This window comes from Hylobates moloch, unplaced genomic scaffold, assembly GCF_009828535.3.
Source record: "Hylobates moloch isolate HMO894 unplaced genomic scaffold, HMol_V3 SCAFFOLD_15, whole genome shotgun sequence".
Taxonomy (NCBI): Eukaryota; Metazoa; Chordata; class Mammalia; order Primates; family Hylobatidae; genus Hylobates; species Hylobates moloch.
In genome coordinates this window covers 36,574,806-36,591,304 of record NW_026652290.1, presented here as the reverse complement: position 1 = coordinate 36,591,304, position 16,499 = coordinate 36,574,806, and the positions used below count along the sequence as shown (strand labels likewise).

Below are 16,499 nucleotides of genomic sequence, written 5' to 3'. Positions count from 1 at the left end.
TAAACCACTGAGATGGTGGTAACTGTTATACAAGTCCTAGGAAATTCATACAGCAGAAAAAGAAAAATGACTTGTCACATATAAGGGAACCCCAATATGATTAACTGCTGGCTCATTACAACAAACAATGGAGAAAGCAGTGGATGGCATACGTATTAGTTCATTTTGTGCTGCCATAAAGGAATACCTGAAGCTGGGTGATTTATAAAGCAAAGAGGTTTATTTGGCACACGGTCCTGCAGGCTGTACATGAAGCATGGCTCCAGCATCTGCTTCTGCTGAGGGCTTCGGAGAGCTTTCAATCATAGTAGAAGGCTAAGGGGGAGCAGGCAAGTCACATGGCAAGAGAGGGAGAAGAAGGGGGTCCCATACTCTTTTTTAACAATCAGATCTCGTGTGAACTCATTACAGTGGGGTGTGCACCAAGCCATTCATGAAGGATCTGTCTCCATGACCCAAATAATTCCCACTAGGCCCCCACCTCCACCACTGGAGATCAAATTTCAACATGGGATTGGGAGGCTGGAACAAACATCTGAACTCTATCAACATATTTAAAGTGTAAAAATAAACTGGCAGTCAAGAATCATATACAACCAAAAATAACTTCCAAAAATAAGACATCCCTAGATAAACAAAAAATGAGAGAGTTCATTGCTAGCAGACCTACCACACAAGAAATACTAAAGGATGTTCTTCAGGCTGAAAGCAAGTGACCCCAGATAGTAACTGGATTCCACAGGGAAAAAGAAGGGAAAGGTACCAAATAGGAAATTAGTTAATTACAAGGCATTCACTCAATGACTCACCTAGAGCAACTTCTAGTCCCGCAAACTCCGTTTGTGGTAAGTGTCCTATACAGATGAACACAAATAACTTACCTTTGTTATTTATAACTACTACAGTATTCAGTATAGCAACATGCTGTACAGATTTGTAGCCTAGGAGCAATAGGTCATACCATGTAGCCTAAGTGTGTAGAAGGCTGTACCATCGAGGTTTGTGTAAGTCCACTCTATGATGCTCACAGAACAACAACAAAAACACTTACCAATGCATTTATCAGAACGTATCCCCATTGTTAAGTGATGCTTGACTGTACATTTATGGTAAAAAGATTTTCAACAAAGGTGCCAGGAAAATTCAATGGGCAATAAATAGTCTTTTCAACAAATTGTGCTGTACACCCGGACAGCCACATCCAAAAGAATGATGACCTAATACCCTATTCAAAAATTAGCTCAAAATGGATCACAGGCCTAAATTTAAGAACAAAATCTATAAAACTCTTAGGAAAAAAAATATAGTAAATCTTTGTGTCCTTAGTTTAGGCAATGATTTCCTAAATAGGACACCCAAGTACAAGCAGCAAGAGAAAAAAACACTTTATCAGAATCAAGAATATATAAAGAACTCAATTCAATAACGAAAAGAAAAATAACCCAATTAAAAAATAGGGTAAGTATCTAATAGAAGTTTCTCCAAAGAAGTTATAGAAATGACCAATAAGCACACAAAAAGATGCTCAACACCATGAGCTATCAGAGAAATGCAAATCCAAACCACAAAAAGATATCACTTCACGCCCAGTAGAAAGGCTACAATCAAAAAGACAGACAGTAAGAAGTGGTGTTGAGGATGTAGAGAAACTGGAACCCTCATATGCTGCTGGTGGAAATGTACAACGGTGCAGCTGCTCTGGCAAACAGCAGTTTCTCAAAAGGTTAAAGAGAGTCACCCTATGACACATATAACAAACGTACAGTCGTCCCTCAGTGTCCACAAGGAATTGGTTCCAGGACCGCACCCCATCCCCCATACCTAAATGCAAAGGTGCTCAGGTTCCATATATAAAATAGTGTAGTATTTGCATATAACCCGCACACATCCTCCTGTATACTTTAGATCATCTCTAGGTAATTATAATACCTAATACAATGTAAATGTTATGTAAAAATGTTACACTGTATTGTTTAGGGAATAATAACAAGAAAAAAAGTCTGCACATATTCAGTACAGACATAACCATTGTGGGCCTAACTACATATTCAATTTGTGGTTAGCTGAACCTATGGATATGGAAACCACGGATATGGAGGGCCTACTGTATAAATTAAATGTGGTATATTCACGTAACGGATTATTTGGTAATAAAAATATATGAAATACTGATACAAGCTACAACATGAATGAAACCTGAAAACATACTAAGTGAGAAAAGCTAGTCACAAAAGGTCAAATATTGCATTATCCCATCTATATAAAATACCCAGAATTGGCAAATCTACATGGACAGAAAACAGATTAGTGGTTGCCTAGAGATTGGGGTGTGGAAGCCCTAAGGGGAAAATGGAGAGTGACTGCTAACGGGTAAAGGCTTTCCTTGGGGGGTCCTACATTTGGATGTGGTAATGGTTGCACAACTCTGTGAGTACATTAAAAACTACTGAATTATACATTTTAAGGGTGAATTGTATGGTATGTGAATTATATCTCAATAAAGCTGTTGCTTTAAAAAAATGCAACATGCAATCTTTTTGGACATAATTTGTTACCTAATAGTTAAAAGGGTTTCTTTCATTGGTGAGTTGATACTGATGTTTAACAAGAGCACTATTAGCCAAGGAAGCCCCCTGGGTGAATTCAAAGTGGTCTGAACCAGAAAACGTTAAAAACCACTGCTCTCAAGTTTCATATTTCCTCAAAAAGTTAAATACAGGGTTTCCACACAATCCAGTAATTCCACTCCTAAGTATACCTAAAAGAATGAAAATCCTGTGTCCACACGAAAACTCACACACATGCATTCACAGCAGCATTATTCACAATAGCCTCAAGGTGGAAACAACTCCAAACACCCATCAGTTGAGAAACAGGGAAACAGTATGTGGTACACCCATACAATGCAGTATTGTTCAGCCATGAAAAGGAATGAAGTGTACTGATTCATGCTACAGCTGAGCCTTGAAGACAGATCAAATATCACATTATTTCTTTCAGATGAAATGTTCAAAAAAGGCAGATTCATAGAGATAGAGAGTAGTTTTAGTGGTTTCCCAGAGCTGGAGGGAGGGGGCTGCGAATTGGAAGTGACTACTAATGGGTACAGGACTTTTTTTTGGGGTGATGAAAAAATTGTGGAATCAGAACACGGTGCTAACTCTGTGGACATACTATAAGCCACTGAATTGTATCTTTGAATTCTATGATATGTGAATTATCTCTCAATGAAAAAAGAAAGTTTCTTAATGTTACAAATACTATTCAGGTGTGCAAACTTACCAAAATTCTTTTCCGATCCTTTTCTGATAAAAACTTTACTGGTGGGTATTTCTGGGTAAAGCTGTATAATATAAAGAGATTCAAAAGGAAAAAGTCAAACATCTCATTTGAATATTTTCTCTGTCTACCATCAAAGCATGTGCCAGGTCTTGGGACTGTTATTGTTTGCTCCTTCTCTCTACTCTTGAATGAGTGCTGGAGAAACCAACAAGTCACTAGTTAACTTGAGGTAAAGAGCTATCTAACCTGCTCCTTGTTTAGAACCAAGCTAAAGACATGACTTGAGATTCTATCTCTGAGAAGCAAAAGCTCAAGGAGCTACAGGCTTCCAGCAGCTGCTAAAGCAGGGCAGGCACTACCTCTACTAGTCCAGATAAAACCACACCATGATGGAGATGGCCGTGAAACTGCCTTTGCAGAATTGTAATAATCTAATATGAAATCTAATAGAAATCTAATATGACTGGCTCCACCTAACTTCACAGGCTCAATTTTTGTTTTTATTGTTTTTGCTTATTTTAGTGCAGAGGCCAAGCTAACTAGGAGAGGAATTTATAGTTAAACGATGAGGCAAGGAAAACTGACCCTCCTCCTTGTTTCGAGATTGAAGCCACATTCCTAAGCCGGGGTTAGAGTTATGGTAGGGTCTGAACTTTGCTAAAGGAATAAGCATAAACAATGACCTGCCATTGCTTAGCTTAGCTTGCTTTTCCGTATGTTGCTTACTGCCCCAGGGTCACTCAAACAGAGATTGCAAGATCTGCAACTTCAACAACTTCTACAGATAACATCACTATTGTGAATCCTAAAGAAACGGTATTTGAGGTATCTTTCAGATTTAGCATTTTGGCAGACAGACTAAGAGATGTCACCTGGTCCTCAGACTCAGCTTCCATGAACTGATTCAGCTGCCTGAAGACAGTTTAGACACCCCCCTGATTTCACACCCAGCCAATCGATTGTTTCAGCTCCCCAGGCCCCCGCCCCACCAAGCTACCCTTAAAAACTCAAGCTTCCGAGTTCTCAGGGAGGCAGATTTGAGAAACCTCTCCCATTCTCACACGTGGCTGGCCCTGCGATTAAACTCTTTCCTGGCTGTAACACCTGTTGTTCTCAGTGCCTTCGTTTTCTCAGGGCAGTGGGTAAGAAAAGCCCGCTGGGCTATAATCATGGCATTCTCTGGGTACTGTATCAGGGCCCAGGTGGAAGAAAGCAGCTTCGTGAAGTCACAGGCCCAATGCATGAGGACCGCCCCGCAAGAGTGAGAAAAGATATTAATGAAACTTTGTCTCCTGCTCCAGGAATTTTCGCAATCACGGCATCCTCTTCCTGACCAGCATCCCTGGTAAAACGAATGAGCAACAGCATCTTCTGTCTCTGTGGGTCTGCTCTGGCCCTAAGTCTCACTTATCTTTTGATGCCCTCTTGCTGCCCTAAGGTGCCATGGGTCCCCAGCCCACACTAATGTCCTAGGAGCAGGGCAGTGTGATCTGAATATAAAACGTCCAGTGAGAGGTAATAAACACAGAGCTGAAATATTCATTTTAAAAGTGATTCAGTTAGGAACAAAAGTGCTTTAAATAAAATCTGAGACATCAGCTTCATGGTCATTATACTAATTGGAGAGGTGCTGGGCCAGATGGCACTGTCTCCATCCCTGCCCTGTCCCCAGCACAGACACAGCACTAGGATACAGAATGCACTTCCTTAATGGTCACTGAACTGAAGGGAATATGAAGGGTCATTAGACAGAAGCCCCTGAAGCAGGGGTTTCTCAACTCCAGAAAGCCCCGAGCATGCTTAAATTGGAGTGAAAGGGCTTTCTATTACAATGCAGACGAATTCCCCCATTAAGAACTTACAGAGTCTCAAAAGCTCAAGTTCCCTTTACAGACTACAAAATCAGATGGGAGAGTCTGAGGGCAAGGGTGGGAACCTGGGGCTCCCCCTTGTGAGCTCGCAGATTGTCTTTAGTACTTGCCACCCATGGGAAGTGCCTCAGGAATGTTATCCATGCAGCTGGGGAGCAGAAGCAAGTTCTGCCTTGAGTCAGGAGCGATGCTGTTACACTGGCGGGAGCAGCACAGATGTCTTGTTTGCCAAGTAACACTTCTTGTCATTCCGACTCTTCCCTCACCAACTCAGCTGGGGGACGGCACTGTAAATCTCAGTTAACTGTGTGCACCTCTCAAACCGCTCCAAATGTCCTCATTTCTCCGAGCTCACGATATCCAGGTCTTCAGCCTCAATCCCCAAGTGGCATACCCAGTGCCATGGCACAGCTGAGACTCTTTCCTTCCCACAACTGCTCACAAGCACCGTGGCTCCTCCGGACTGTCTGTCGTGAAAACGCTGGAGCCGTCTCTGACTCATAACTTCCCCTCACTCACCTTCAGGGCTCCTGCTCTACTGTGTATGATTTTAGAGTCAAAACCGCTCGGTAATGGGAGTAAGCTACATACGGGAAAATGAGGTGCAGGGAGAAAACCAATTCAGTGAGGAACGGAGGCACAGGACTGTGGAGTATGCATCCGGGGCCATGGAAACAAATGTTAATCCAAGCTGTCAGCTTAGAATAGTCCCTATCTGAAAGCTTAAAATGAAATGTGGTGTGCTACTTATACCAAGAGGAAATGGCCAAACCGTTTTATTACAGGAAATGTACTTCAAAGAAATTGAACTGAAGCAAAGGCATGGTTGCCCGACATACACAGTGACGGGCGTGAGATGGACTAAAAAATACTTCAAATGCAGCGTGCTGAAACCTTTAATTTAAAAAACGAAAATAGGTTGAGTTTCTTGCTTTGTTCTTCTTCAATATGTAGCAGCCAAGTTTTAGATTTCATATGTATACGCTCAAGTAATTAAACTTTTAAAAAACTATCTTATACTCTTGACTTCTTCGAGAAGCCACACATACAAAGCTGAAAAACAGGAAGGGGAGAGTGCCTGTGGGGTCCTCCTCAGTATGCATGACATCCTGTTTTCCTCCTTGCAGTAATGGGTGACAGAGCACAGTGGCCGATAGAGTGCAGTGACCATGTGGGTGCTGTTGGCTGGGCCACATGCTGAGCCAGCTGCCTGGTGCTCCCAAGCACCTGCTGGACTGACCCAGGGCTGGGCAGGAGCACAAGGCCTTTTTTTTTTTCTTTTTTTGAGACAAGGTCTCACACTCTATCGCCCCAGATGGAGTGTAGCAGAATAATCGCAGCTCACTGCAGCCTTGTATTTTTTGTAGAGATGAGATTTCATTATGTTGCCCAGGCTGGGCTCGAACTCCTGGGCTCAAGCCATCAGCCTGCCGAGGCTTCCCAAAGTGCTGGTATTACACCGTGCCTGGCCCACAAGGCTTCTTAAAGACCTGTAGCAGGTGAAAATCCTACCCAGTGTACTGGCTCATCCACTTATTCAGGAACTTTCCATTAAGTACCGTTCTACACTAGGCACTGGGGATTAAGCAGCAAAAAGCAGCAGAGGCATGAGGCCTGCATTCCTAAGCGAGAGAGAAACCAGCAAGCAGAGGCAGAATGAGGTAACAAATCTTTTCTTACAGCCCCAAATTAATTATATATATTATTAATGTATAATTATTAATATATAAATATTAATTATATATTATTAATATATAAACATATATTACTAATTAATAATTAGTTCTTTACTAATTATTAATATTTATGCCACTCCAGATTAAACTTACTGTTTAGCCAGTAAGCAGTAGTCTTACTTAGAATTTAAATTATCATCATTTGCCATCTATTCAAAGAACATTTAAAGATACAGAGTTAAAATTAAACAAATGGCATATAATCAAAGTATTAAGCAATGGGAGTGTGGTAAAAGAGAAAAAGCCCACATACAATCCATTTACTCAGGATTCTAGAATGACACTGTCTTCTTTCTTTCCCTGTATAAATATAACCTGTAACTTCCAAAAATATCTTTAGTTCTTGGGGGCCACTTTGCTCAAAGTGACAAGCATGTCAAGTAAACCTATTTCCAGTTACATTCTTATCTTGTCAGTGTCAAGATGGTTGTTTGATCATCTTTATCATACACTGAGTCAGGAAAAGTAAGCCAGATGGAGTTCCATCAATTTCCACTGTCACGCTTTTTTAGCCAGGCCTACGCTTGACCTTCTGACACAGTAATGCAGGCACGTGGATCACCTAACTTGCTGACCAACCTGAAGGACGGAACCATTCCAGAATGAGTCACCTGAAAGCAGCCTGAGAGGCAAATGTTTACCCTCTGCCACTATCTTCAAGGTGGTCTCACAGGTTGACAAGAATAAATTATTAGTAAATTCTTAGGATCAAATTCTTATTTGTGCTTCTCTGTCCAGTTTAAAAGCACACACTCAAAGAAATCACAAAAGTATCAAAGAGATTGCGTAATTCTCACATGTTGAGAGCTCTTGTTTGTAAGCTATTGCCTTAGGGAAGTTAACGAATTGAGACATTTTTCTTTTCATAAATGAATTCTATCGTCTAAAGAAAATAATCACTGGTGGACAAGTTTTTAAATCAATATAGAAAACGTGTGGTGGGTTATTTCTTATAATCCCAATTTTTCTTAAAAAAAAAAAAAGAAAGAAAAAAAGCTTTAATTAAAATCTCTCAATTCTGCTGTCTTATCAAAGGCAGATTTTCTGGCTCCCATCCAAGGAAATATTACAAGCTGTATAACTGAAGCACAAAATCATGGCAAAAAAATTTAAAGCACAAGTAACAACCTTATATTACTAAGGAATCTGTTAAAAATTACTGACAACTTTTGTTCTGATAAGTGCTGAAATTAACAGTTTGCTTGACTGCTCAGTTGAGGATAAGAAGAAAGTGAATGACACATTTTGTTTAATGACTCTTCTCCAATCATACTTCCCTCTGATCATTTAATGAAAATCAAAGAAAAACTGCTCTTCATTTCTTCATTTTTGTTCTGGACTTGTAAAAGGCTCATTCAATGCTGATACAAATCATCCAAACTCATCCCAACAAGGGGAAAAAAATCACATCAACTTTAATAAATGCTGTCATTTTTCTTTTTAAAATTTCTAAAGACTCAACTGCTACTCTAGACAGTTTTCCACATACAGTACGTGCAAGAGGAAAGTCCTGGAGGCTGAGGCTCAGCGGCCTCGGGAGTGCCTGAGAGAGAACCTGAGGGCAATAGTGTCCCAAAGGGTGAGGAGGGGTTCTCTCTGGAATCTGACTCAAATAAACATTTCTATCATATTACCTAATTCTTCCTCCCTCCCACTTCACCTGGACTAAATTCTGGAAACCTCCTCATGAACTTTGGTGACAAAAGCAGCTAAATGACTACACATGACACACCATAGGCTCCACATCCTTATTTTGTGGTGTTTGCATATGGTACTACATTTCAGGCCCACCGGATTGTCCTCCTATTTTGGAATTCTATCCAACTGATCAATATATGCAGAAGTTCAAGGAAAATGTGAGGCCTGGCCTCAACTTCTATGTAATAAATTTGCAGAAATTCAGACGTTCAGAGTTTGAAGAAGGAAGATCTTAACACATCTAGATTGATTCTTCTCCCTATGTTCTATCTGGGTATTACACTCAAAGTGGGGGAAATGCGTATATAGACATTTGTTTAGGTTGGCAGTTTGGAGAAAACAAACAGAATTAATTACTCAATTGAGATAAACTTATTTTAACTATTGACTTTAAGACAAAAAGTACACATACCTTTTTTCTAAATCTCTGATTTTCTCTCTTAGTGGTTCAACCATCTAGAACAATAATAACAAAAATCAGTTTTAAAGCAAAAACACAGTTCTCAACCCCTTTCACTCCATTCTGATGTTTCAGATAAGGAAAAACAGGTTTTAATTTCTTCTACAAATTAACTTCCAGTTTGAAATTAGGATACACCACTTGCGTCACAATGCTAGAACTGGACAGATAAACTGTCCATTTGAACTCTTACTCCATAAATGCCTCAGTTTGTGAAACAATTAATGTTTTTGCTCACCCATCCTACTAGGAAAAATGTAAAAGGTGTTTCAGGCTCATAAAAACAGATCAACGCTATCCATCTCTTTTTAGGAACAATCCCCTGAGAGTGGCCCACAAAAGCTTAACATCTTGTTTCTGCAATTACTGTGTATACTCATGTTATCAGCTGCAGCACATAAATTGCAGGCTGTGAGTCAACCTACATTCACGTCTGTAGACACTGTGGACTCAGGCAGAAAGACAGCAACTCAAGGGCTTCCCAGGACTCCCTCATTTGGCTTCAAATCCAAAGTAAGTAACCTCCCATCCCCTCCCTCACAGCCCATGTTACAATGGTCTGGCTGTATCTATATGTATTTAAATAGGAGGTGCATAACCGAGCATAGGTGCTAGCCTCCAGCTGGGTGGGTGTGCGACGTCTCCATCTGTGCACGTGGATGCTCTTTACATTTGTGACCTAGCATCGGCGGCCATTTTTCTTTTCAGCACCTGTGCCAGTGAGAGGATGTTGGTACTCATCCCTATCTCCCAAAGGCAATCACTTCCCTTTCTCTAAAAAATGCTTACCTGAAAAGTCATGTAAAAGTCTAAATCCATTTTGCCTTTGAGGTAGAACTTGTTTTAATAAGTCAAAAATGGACCAACAGTAACAGATTGCATGTCCTCTAAAATAAGGGAGTAATGTTTTGAGACATGGTTGCAAAATCACAGAACAGCATCAAGCTGCCACAATAAGAATGACAGCACGAGTAAAGGAAGTAAAATTGACAAGTACACAGACAAAATAGATACAAAAATAGAAAAGAGACTAACCTCTTCAATCTTGCTTTCAATTTTTAGTTCACCATTTTCCTGGATAGACCTGTTGAGTAGAAAGCTATAAGACTGAGATCAACTGAAAGGCTTTGTGACTTTAAAACTGTTTCTGAATAAATTACCCTAACATAACTCAAAGGATGCAGACCACCTCCGTCTCCTGCTCAAGTATCAGTCATGTGTATAATTCCCTCCAGAAGGGATGCACCAGAGGAAAAGAAGACAACCAAAGGGAGGGAATCCCCTTAAATCCATCTATGAACATGCTAAGTATTACCTAATGGATTATTTCCACTAAACTAAAATAATCTCACTGCTATGCTACATCCAACACAGGATTTTAAATTTGAAGCAGGAAGTATGTCTGTAGGAGTATATGTTTGTGCCTGCTGGGTTTTCCTGGGGATTTAATGCAAAAATGGAGTCTTTTAAGTAAAACCACAGAGCTCCTTTAAATGGGATCTGAGCACCCCACCCAGTCATACACAGCAGCCTTTGTCCGGAGACACACACATGCCCTGGTGGTGGGAATCAAATCAACACCACCCTACCCACCTTGCAAAATCCAACTCCACATGAAAAGCCTCCTGAGGGCATAGTAACCTTTTACCCTGGTAGACATGTGCAGCCGCATTATATTACAATACCAACCTAATCATCACAATAGTGATTCTCACAACATAACCAAGTGGAGCAAACTTTCCTTTACATGGAAAACTATTAACAGTACCAAATTGTTTTTACGATAAATGCTTATTTATTTTTGCTGATTTTTTTAAAGGCTATTTTTTTTATTTGGTAAAGAGATGACACAAGGGTTTTATTTTTACAAGAGTGCCTCCTGCCCTACGAAGAAGCACACATGATGCATACAGGCCTAACGCTGGACTAAATAGGTGGTCTCTGCATAGATATCCACTAGCTGGCCCCCTGAGGTCATGGGCCAGCCATGGCTTCCCGAAGACAGCTCCCTTCTCAAAAGGCTTTGCAAAAGCCCCTCAGTGTTCTTGCTCAATCCACCCAGAAATACGATTTACATAAGCTAGGGTCAACCCTTTACTATCTACACAAGGAGAGAAGGCAGGGGTGGCCGACCATTGTTTTATTTGTGGGCCTTACTTGGTAATTGTGAAAATCACCTGCATTCCTTGAGAATACCCATAGGAGAAAAGAAACAGCTCAGATATGTGAATACCAAGAACCCAGTTTTGTTTTAAAAATATTTTTCAATTAACCCATGACATCCATGGTATAAAATCCAACCACAGTACCCAAGTAATTAAAAACAATTACCTCATATTAACGAAGTTGCCCCAAACAGCTGCAAGAGAAAGAAAAAAAAGAAGTCAATGTTTAAGTCCACAACTTTCAGGGATTCCAATGGATGGAATCTTAAATTTTAACCAATATTTTAAATTTTACAAAGAAAACTAACTTACGTCATGAAGACAACAAAATGCACACTTTGTTTTCAAAACAATTAAATCTTACTACAAAATAAGTAAAAACAGGATCGGTAGAGTTTATTCAGGCCAAGTTTGAGAACTGCAACCCAGGAACATCGGTTCAAGTTGCCCTGAATATATGCTCCCATCAGCAGCAGTGACAAGTGGGCTTTCAAAGGAAGAGGCAGTTTCTAAGTTAGCAAGAATTTACATTAAAATAACATAAGCTACTGATTGGCCATATATTGTTTTTTGTATCACAAATTCCAGGAAAAAGATAATTGGGTGAGGCAGCTGGGCAGAAACAAAATGCCTTTAAAGAACTGGCCCTGGTCATGGCAGGGCATGACTTTAGTTCCGTGCTCATGACTTTCTGGCCTGATCAATTCTGCATACCTCACATGGCTCACACTGCTCTGAGCTGTTTTTCTTTTCGATCTATCCCCACAGTTTTGGAATACCTCTTTTGGGGTCTGGAGTTGGAGAGTGCGTGTGAAGCTTTTTTTTTTTTTTTTTTTTTTTCCCATGTGACAGATCTCCCTATATTACCTAGTCTGGTCTCTAGCGATCCTCCTGCCTCAGCCTCCTGAGTAAGTGGGACTGCAGGCATGCGCCACCACACCTAGCTAAGGATGCATGTGTTTTGATAAACAGTATGTTCTCAACCTTTGTTTGAGGAAGAGCTAGTCACAAAAATCAAATAATCACATGTCTGAAAGAAGTCCTGAGGTTCAGTCTAACCTCTCCCTTGTAATGATGATGAAAGCAAACCCGGAGAGGTTAAACAGTGGCCTGCAGTGCAGCTTAACTCCAACAGGAGTGCCATCCTTTCTCAGCGCTTACCACATCTCCCTTCTATACTCTAGGCATCTGGTGGGCAGGCTCTCCTGTGCCTGTATACAGCTGGCCTTCAGTAAATGTGTGTAAGTCAGCCCTGAATCAACAGCAGATGACTTTAAAACGTAATACTGGACCATGAGCACTCACTTTAAGTTACTGAGCAGGATTCTTTCTATGGAAACCTTTCCTAAGCATAAGCAGTCCTAATATTTTGTACATACTCCTATTTGGCCCTCATTTGGCCACTCAGCAGATACTGAAGGCCTTCTAAGTGCCAGGTGCATTTAGGTGCTTCCAGGTGCCGAGGAAGAACAGAGAGATTAAACACAAACGTTCTCCCTGTCCGGGGCTGTTAATTTTGTGAGCTTGGGAAGGCCCTGAGGTTAGGATCTCATAACCCCAGGCATCTTCCCATTGCCATCCTCTTGTGTGTAGTAGGAGTTTAATAGCTACTCATCAAATAGGATTCAGTATCCAAACTACACCCCCACAAGAAATTCCCACTCTCAAGAAGGGGAATGTTGCTAATTCCACAAAAGCACATCTCTCTTCAAACAGAGGAGGAAACTTGATTTAAAAAAAAGACAGCAATATATGACCAAATAAAAGTGGCAAGAAAGCAGGGAAATGGGAGAAATTAAAATAAAGCTATTAACTAGATTCATTATTCATTAAAAAAAATAAAAACTGCTTTTGTCAGAGGCATTGGAACCAGAGTAACTCCATCTTGAACAGTAGCTGGGTAAAGTGAGGCTGAGACCTACTGGGCTGCATTCCCAGACTGTTAAGGCATTGTAAGTCACAGGATGAGATAGGAAGTCAGCATAAGATACAGGTCATGGGCTGGGCACTGTGGCTCACACCTGTAATCCCAGCACTTTGGGAGGTAGAGGTAGGCAGATCACCTGAGGTCAAGAGTGCAAGACCAGCCTAACCATCATGGTGAAACCCCATCTCTACTAAAAATACAAAATTAGCTGGGCGTGGTGGCGCATGCCTGTAATCCCAGCTACTTGGGAGGCTGAGGCAGGAGAATCACTTGAGCCCTGGAAATGGAGGTTACAGTGGGCTGAGACCACGCCATTGCACTCCAACCTGGGCAACAAGAACGAAACTCCATCTCAAGAAAAAAAAAAGATACAGGTCATAAAGACTTTGCTGATAAAATAGGTTGCAGTAAAGAAGCTGACTAAAACCCACCAAAACCAAGACGGCCACAAGAGTGACCTCTGGCCGTCCTCGCTGCTACACTCTTACCAGCGCCATGACAGTTTACAAATGCCATGGCAATGTCAGGAAGTTACCTACCTATATGGTCTAAAAAGAGGAGCTGCGAATAATCCACCCCTCGCTTAGCATATCATCAAGAAATAACCATAAAAATGGGCAATCAGCAGCCCTCAGAACTGCCCTCTCTATAGAGTAGCCATTCTTTTAATCCTTCATTTTCTTAATAAACTTGCTCTCCCTTTAGGGACTCGCCCTGAATTCTTTCTTGTGCAAGATCCAAGAACCCTCTCTTGAGGTCCGGATTGGGACCCCTTTCCTGTAACACTTATACCTTTGAACCATGTGATTTTGCTTTTATCTTATTCTCAGGAAATCAGTAAACATACAGGAAAAGTGCCCTCACCAGTGTCATGGCCTTATTTATAATCACACACACAAAAAAGGAATAAGCCAAAATATCCCATAATTAGAGAATTGCTGTATAAATTGTCATACAGCCATTTGATGAAATCAGAAAGCCATTAAATATGACCACGGAACTACACTGTAACATGATGCAGTTATAACAGTACCAGACAAAAAAATATATATACAGTGTGACTCTCACTTCTATAAAATGCATTGGGAAAAAAAGACTGTGAAATTTCCAAAATACTGAGTTTAAATGGTGACATGAGTAACTGCTTAATTTTCCTTGTGGTTAAGTGTTTGCTTACTTTTAAAAAAGTTTACTTACTTTTAAAAAAGGAGGGAAGAGATTTTAACCCTTACTAAACTCTATGTCCTTGTTGTCCTGTTCTTGCCTCTTTCTAGACACCTGGTGAACACCTGGGTCAGTCCTCAGCTCGGACACCAGGCACTGCTGCCACCAGAGTCCACCAAGATCACCTGTGAGCCACCAGTTGCCCAACCCATGTGTGCTTTCCTTTACTGTGCTATATATCTCAAATAAGTATACTGTCTCATTTTGGCTATAGGATTAAGCTGCTTTACTGAGAATAAGTATTCCACGCTATGGAAGCATCCATTCTCTTACTGCCTTCTGGGTGGGCAGCACCTTTTGGCAGACTTTTCAAATCATTCCATGGTTATCTGCTTTTTCAGTTTTTTCTTTCAAACCTTTTTTCAAGTCACTTTAAAATGTTGATTTCAGGCTGGTGCAGTGGCTCATGCCTGTAATCCTAATACTTTGGGAGGCCAAGGCAGGCAAATCGCTTGAGCTCTGGAGTTTGAGGCCGGCCTGCGCAAACTGGTGAAAACCCCATCTCAAAAAATTAGCCAGGGGTGGTGGCCTGTGCCTTCAGTCCCAGCTACATGGCGGGGGCAGAAGCAGAAACATCGCTTGAGCCCAGGAGGTCGAGGCTGCAGTGAGCTGAGATAGCGTCACTACACTCCAGCCTGGGTGACAAAAGTGAGACCCTGTCTCAGAAAAAAGAAAAAAAGTTGATTTCACAGAAATCTCTCAATCCTTCTATTCTCAGTCCATTTCACAGCAGTGAAGGCTGCCACCCATCCCAGACACCTTCTGTTTCCTTGACCATGATGTCCTAAGCCCTTTCCCCTTGCCCACTGGTTCTCCTTAATCATCTCTTCCTGGGGAAGCAGGTGACACCTACGCTTCCCAGGATCAGCCCTGGGGAATGATGCCCAAGCCACAGCCAAAGCTTTACCACCCTTCATAAATGGATAAGAATGGATGTAAGCAGATATGGACCAGATCCACTTCTGTGTCTCAGACCTCTTCCACTGCCCCTGGAGGCTGGAGATGCACCTGGAGACGTGCCCTCTCCTCCCCAGCTGCACCTCCTGATTCACGCTGCAAAGGAGGCTTCACGAATCCCTTCCTTCCCCACTCAGACCTCCACGCTTCACCACTCACACCTCCAGAGCAGGCCCCTGCAAGCAGCCCCCTGCATGTGACTCTCCACCCTCCCTAAACCACTTGCTGTCCCCAACCCTTCAGCTCGTCTACAGGTAGTGTCCTGGGCACCTGCACCTCCAAGACTCATCTGAGCATTTGATTCTCCAGAAAGCATCTTCAACCTTCCCTCCTGCTCCAGGAGACACTGGTGGCCCTGCTGTGTGGCCAAGGCCTGCTACATGTTTTATTCTAATTGGTACCTTACAGGTAGGTCTCACTGCAAGATGAGGTGTTTTCATATTTACATTTGTTACACCAGGCATACATGGTCCAAGCACTAAAATTAGTTGAATGCATGCCAAGTAATTTTTCCCTTTTCTTACATTTATCCCTTGCTTATTACTTTTTATCTTCAGATGCGCTATAACCAATTAATCTTTACAATGTTTTTATGTCAAGTGTTCTGGCCTCCTTTCAAATTATCAAAAGCTCTACCTGCTTTGCTTCAGACAGAATTCAATACCCAGCCCAGACCAAAGAACAGACACACACATACAGCAAAGCAGGACAAACCCCCATGTTGCTGCACAGATTCCAAAGGGAAAGACACAAGCAATTTCCAACAATTATGAAGCCTTAGTTTTGTGTAGAGTAGCCTGGAAGGTTACAGGGCATATACCTTAAAAGTTAAACATTACTTTAAATTAATATTGCTTTAAAGTTTTTGCAATCTGCTTGAGTTATTTTGACCCACCTTACGGTGCTTCAAACAGATAGCTGGGCATTACTAATAGATGCACTCTACAAATATTTGAACTGAATTAAACCCATTTATATAGTACCAGGAATCAATATTAAGTAAAGGAAGTATTTTAAGAAAGATAATTATTCAGTTATTGACAAAGGGCTTTTAACTGAATGCCGTTACACAGCTTTCAAGATATTTTAATTTTTAATATAAATTTAAAAAATACTTTGTATGTAAACTGAGGCATATCAGCTTCATAGTTCTCATTATGTTGGTATCCAGACTTCAAG

General features: G+C 41.2%; 1 protein-coding gene across 2 annotated transcripts in view; it reads right to left on the bottom strand.

Annotated features, from left to right (window-relative positions):
* The window catches only part of UXS1 (UDP-glucuronate decarboxylase 1), a 95,292-nt gene that overhangs the window by 55,103 nt on the left and 23,690 nt on the right, over nucleotides 1–16,499 (bottom strand). Inside the window, exons 2-5 of one of the 2 annotated variants that reach the window (XM_032176639.2) lie at nucleotides 11,379–11,406; nucleotides 10,083–10,146; nucleotides 9,000–9,043; nucleotides 3,283–3,343 (exon numbers count right to left, since the gene is read on the bottom strand). In XM_032176639.2, the coding sequence (XP_032032530.1) occupies nucleotides 3,283–3,343; nucleotides 9,000–9,043; nucleotides 10,083–10,146; nucleotides 11,379–11,406 (197 nt within the window). The remainder of the gene's footprint in view (nucleotides 1–3,282; nucleotides 3,344–8,999; nucleotides 9,044–10,082; nucleotides 10,147–11,378; nucleotides 11,407–16,499) is intronic. The other variant, XM_032176641.3, reaches the window with a different exon arrangement.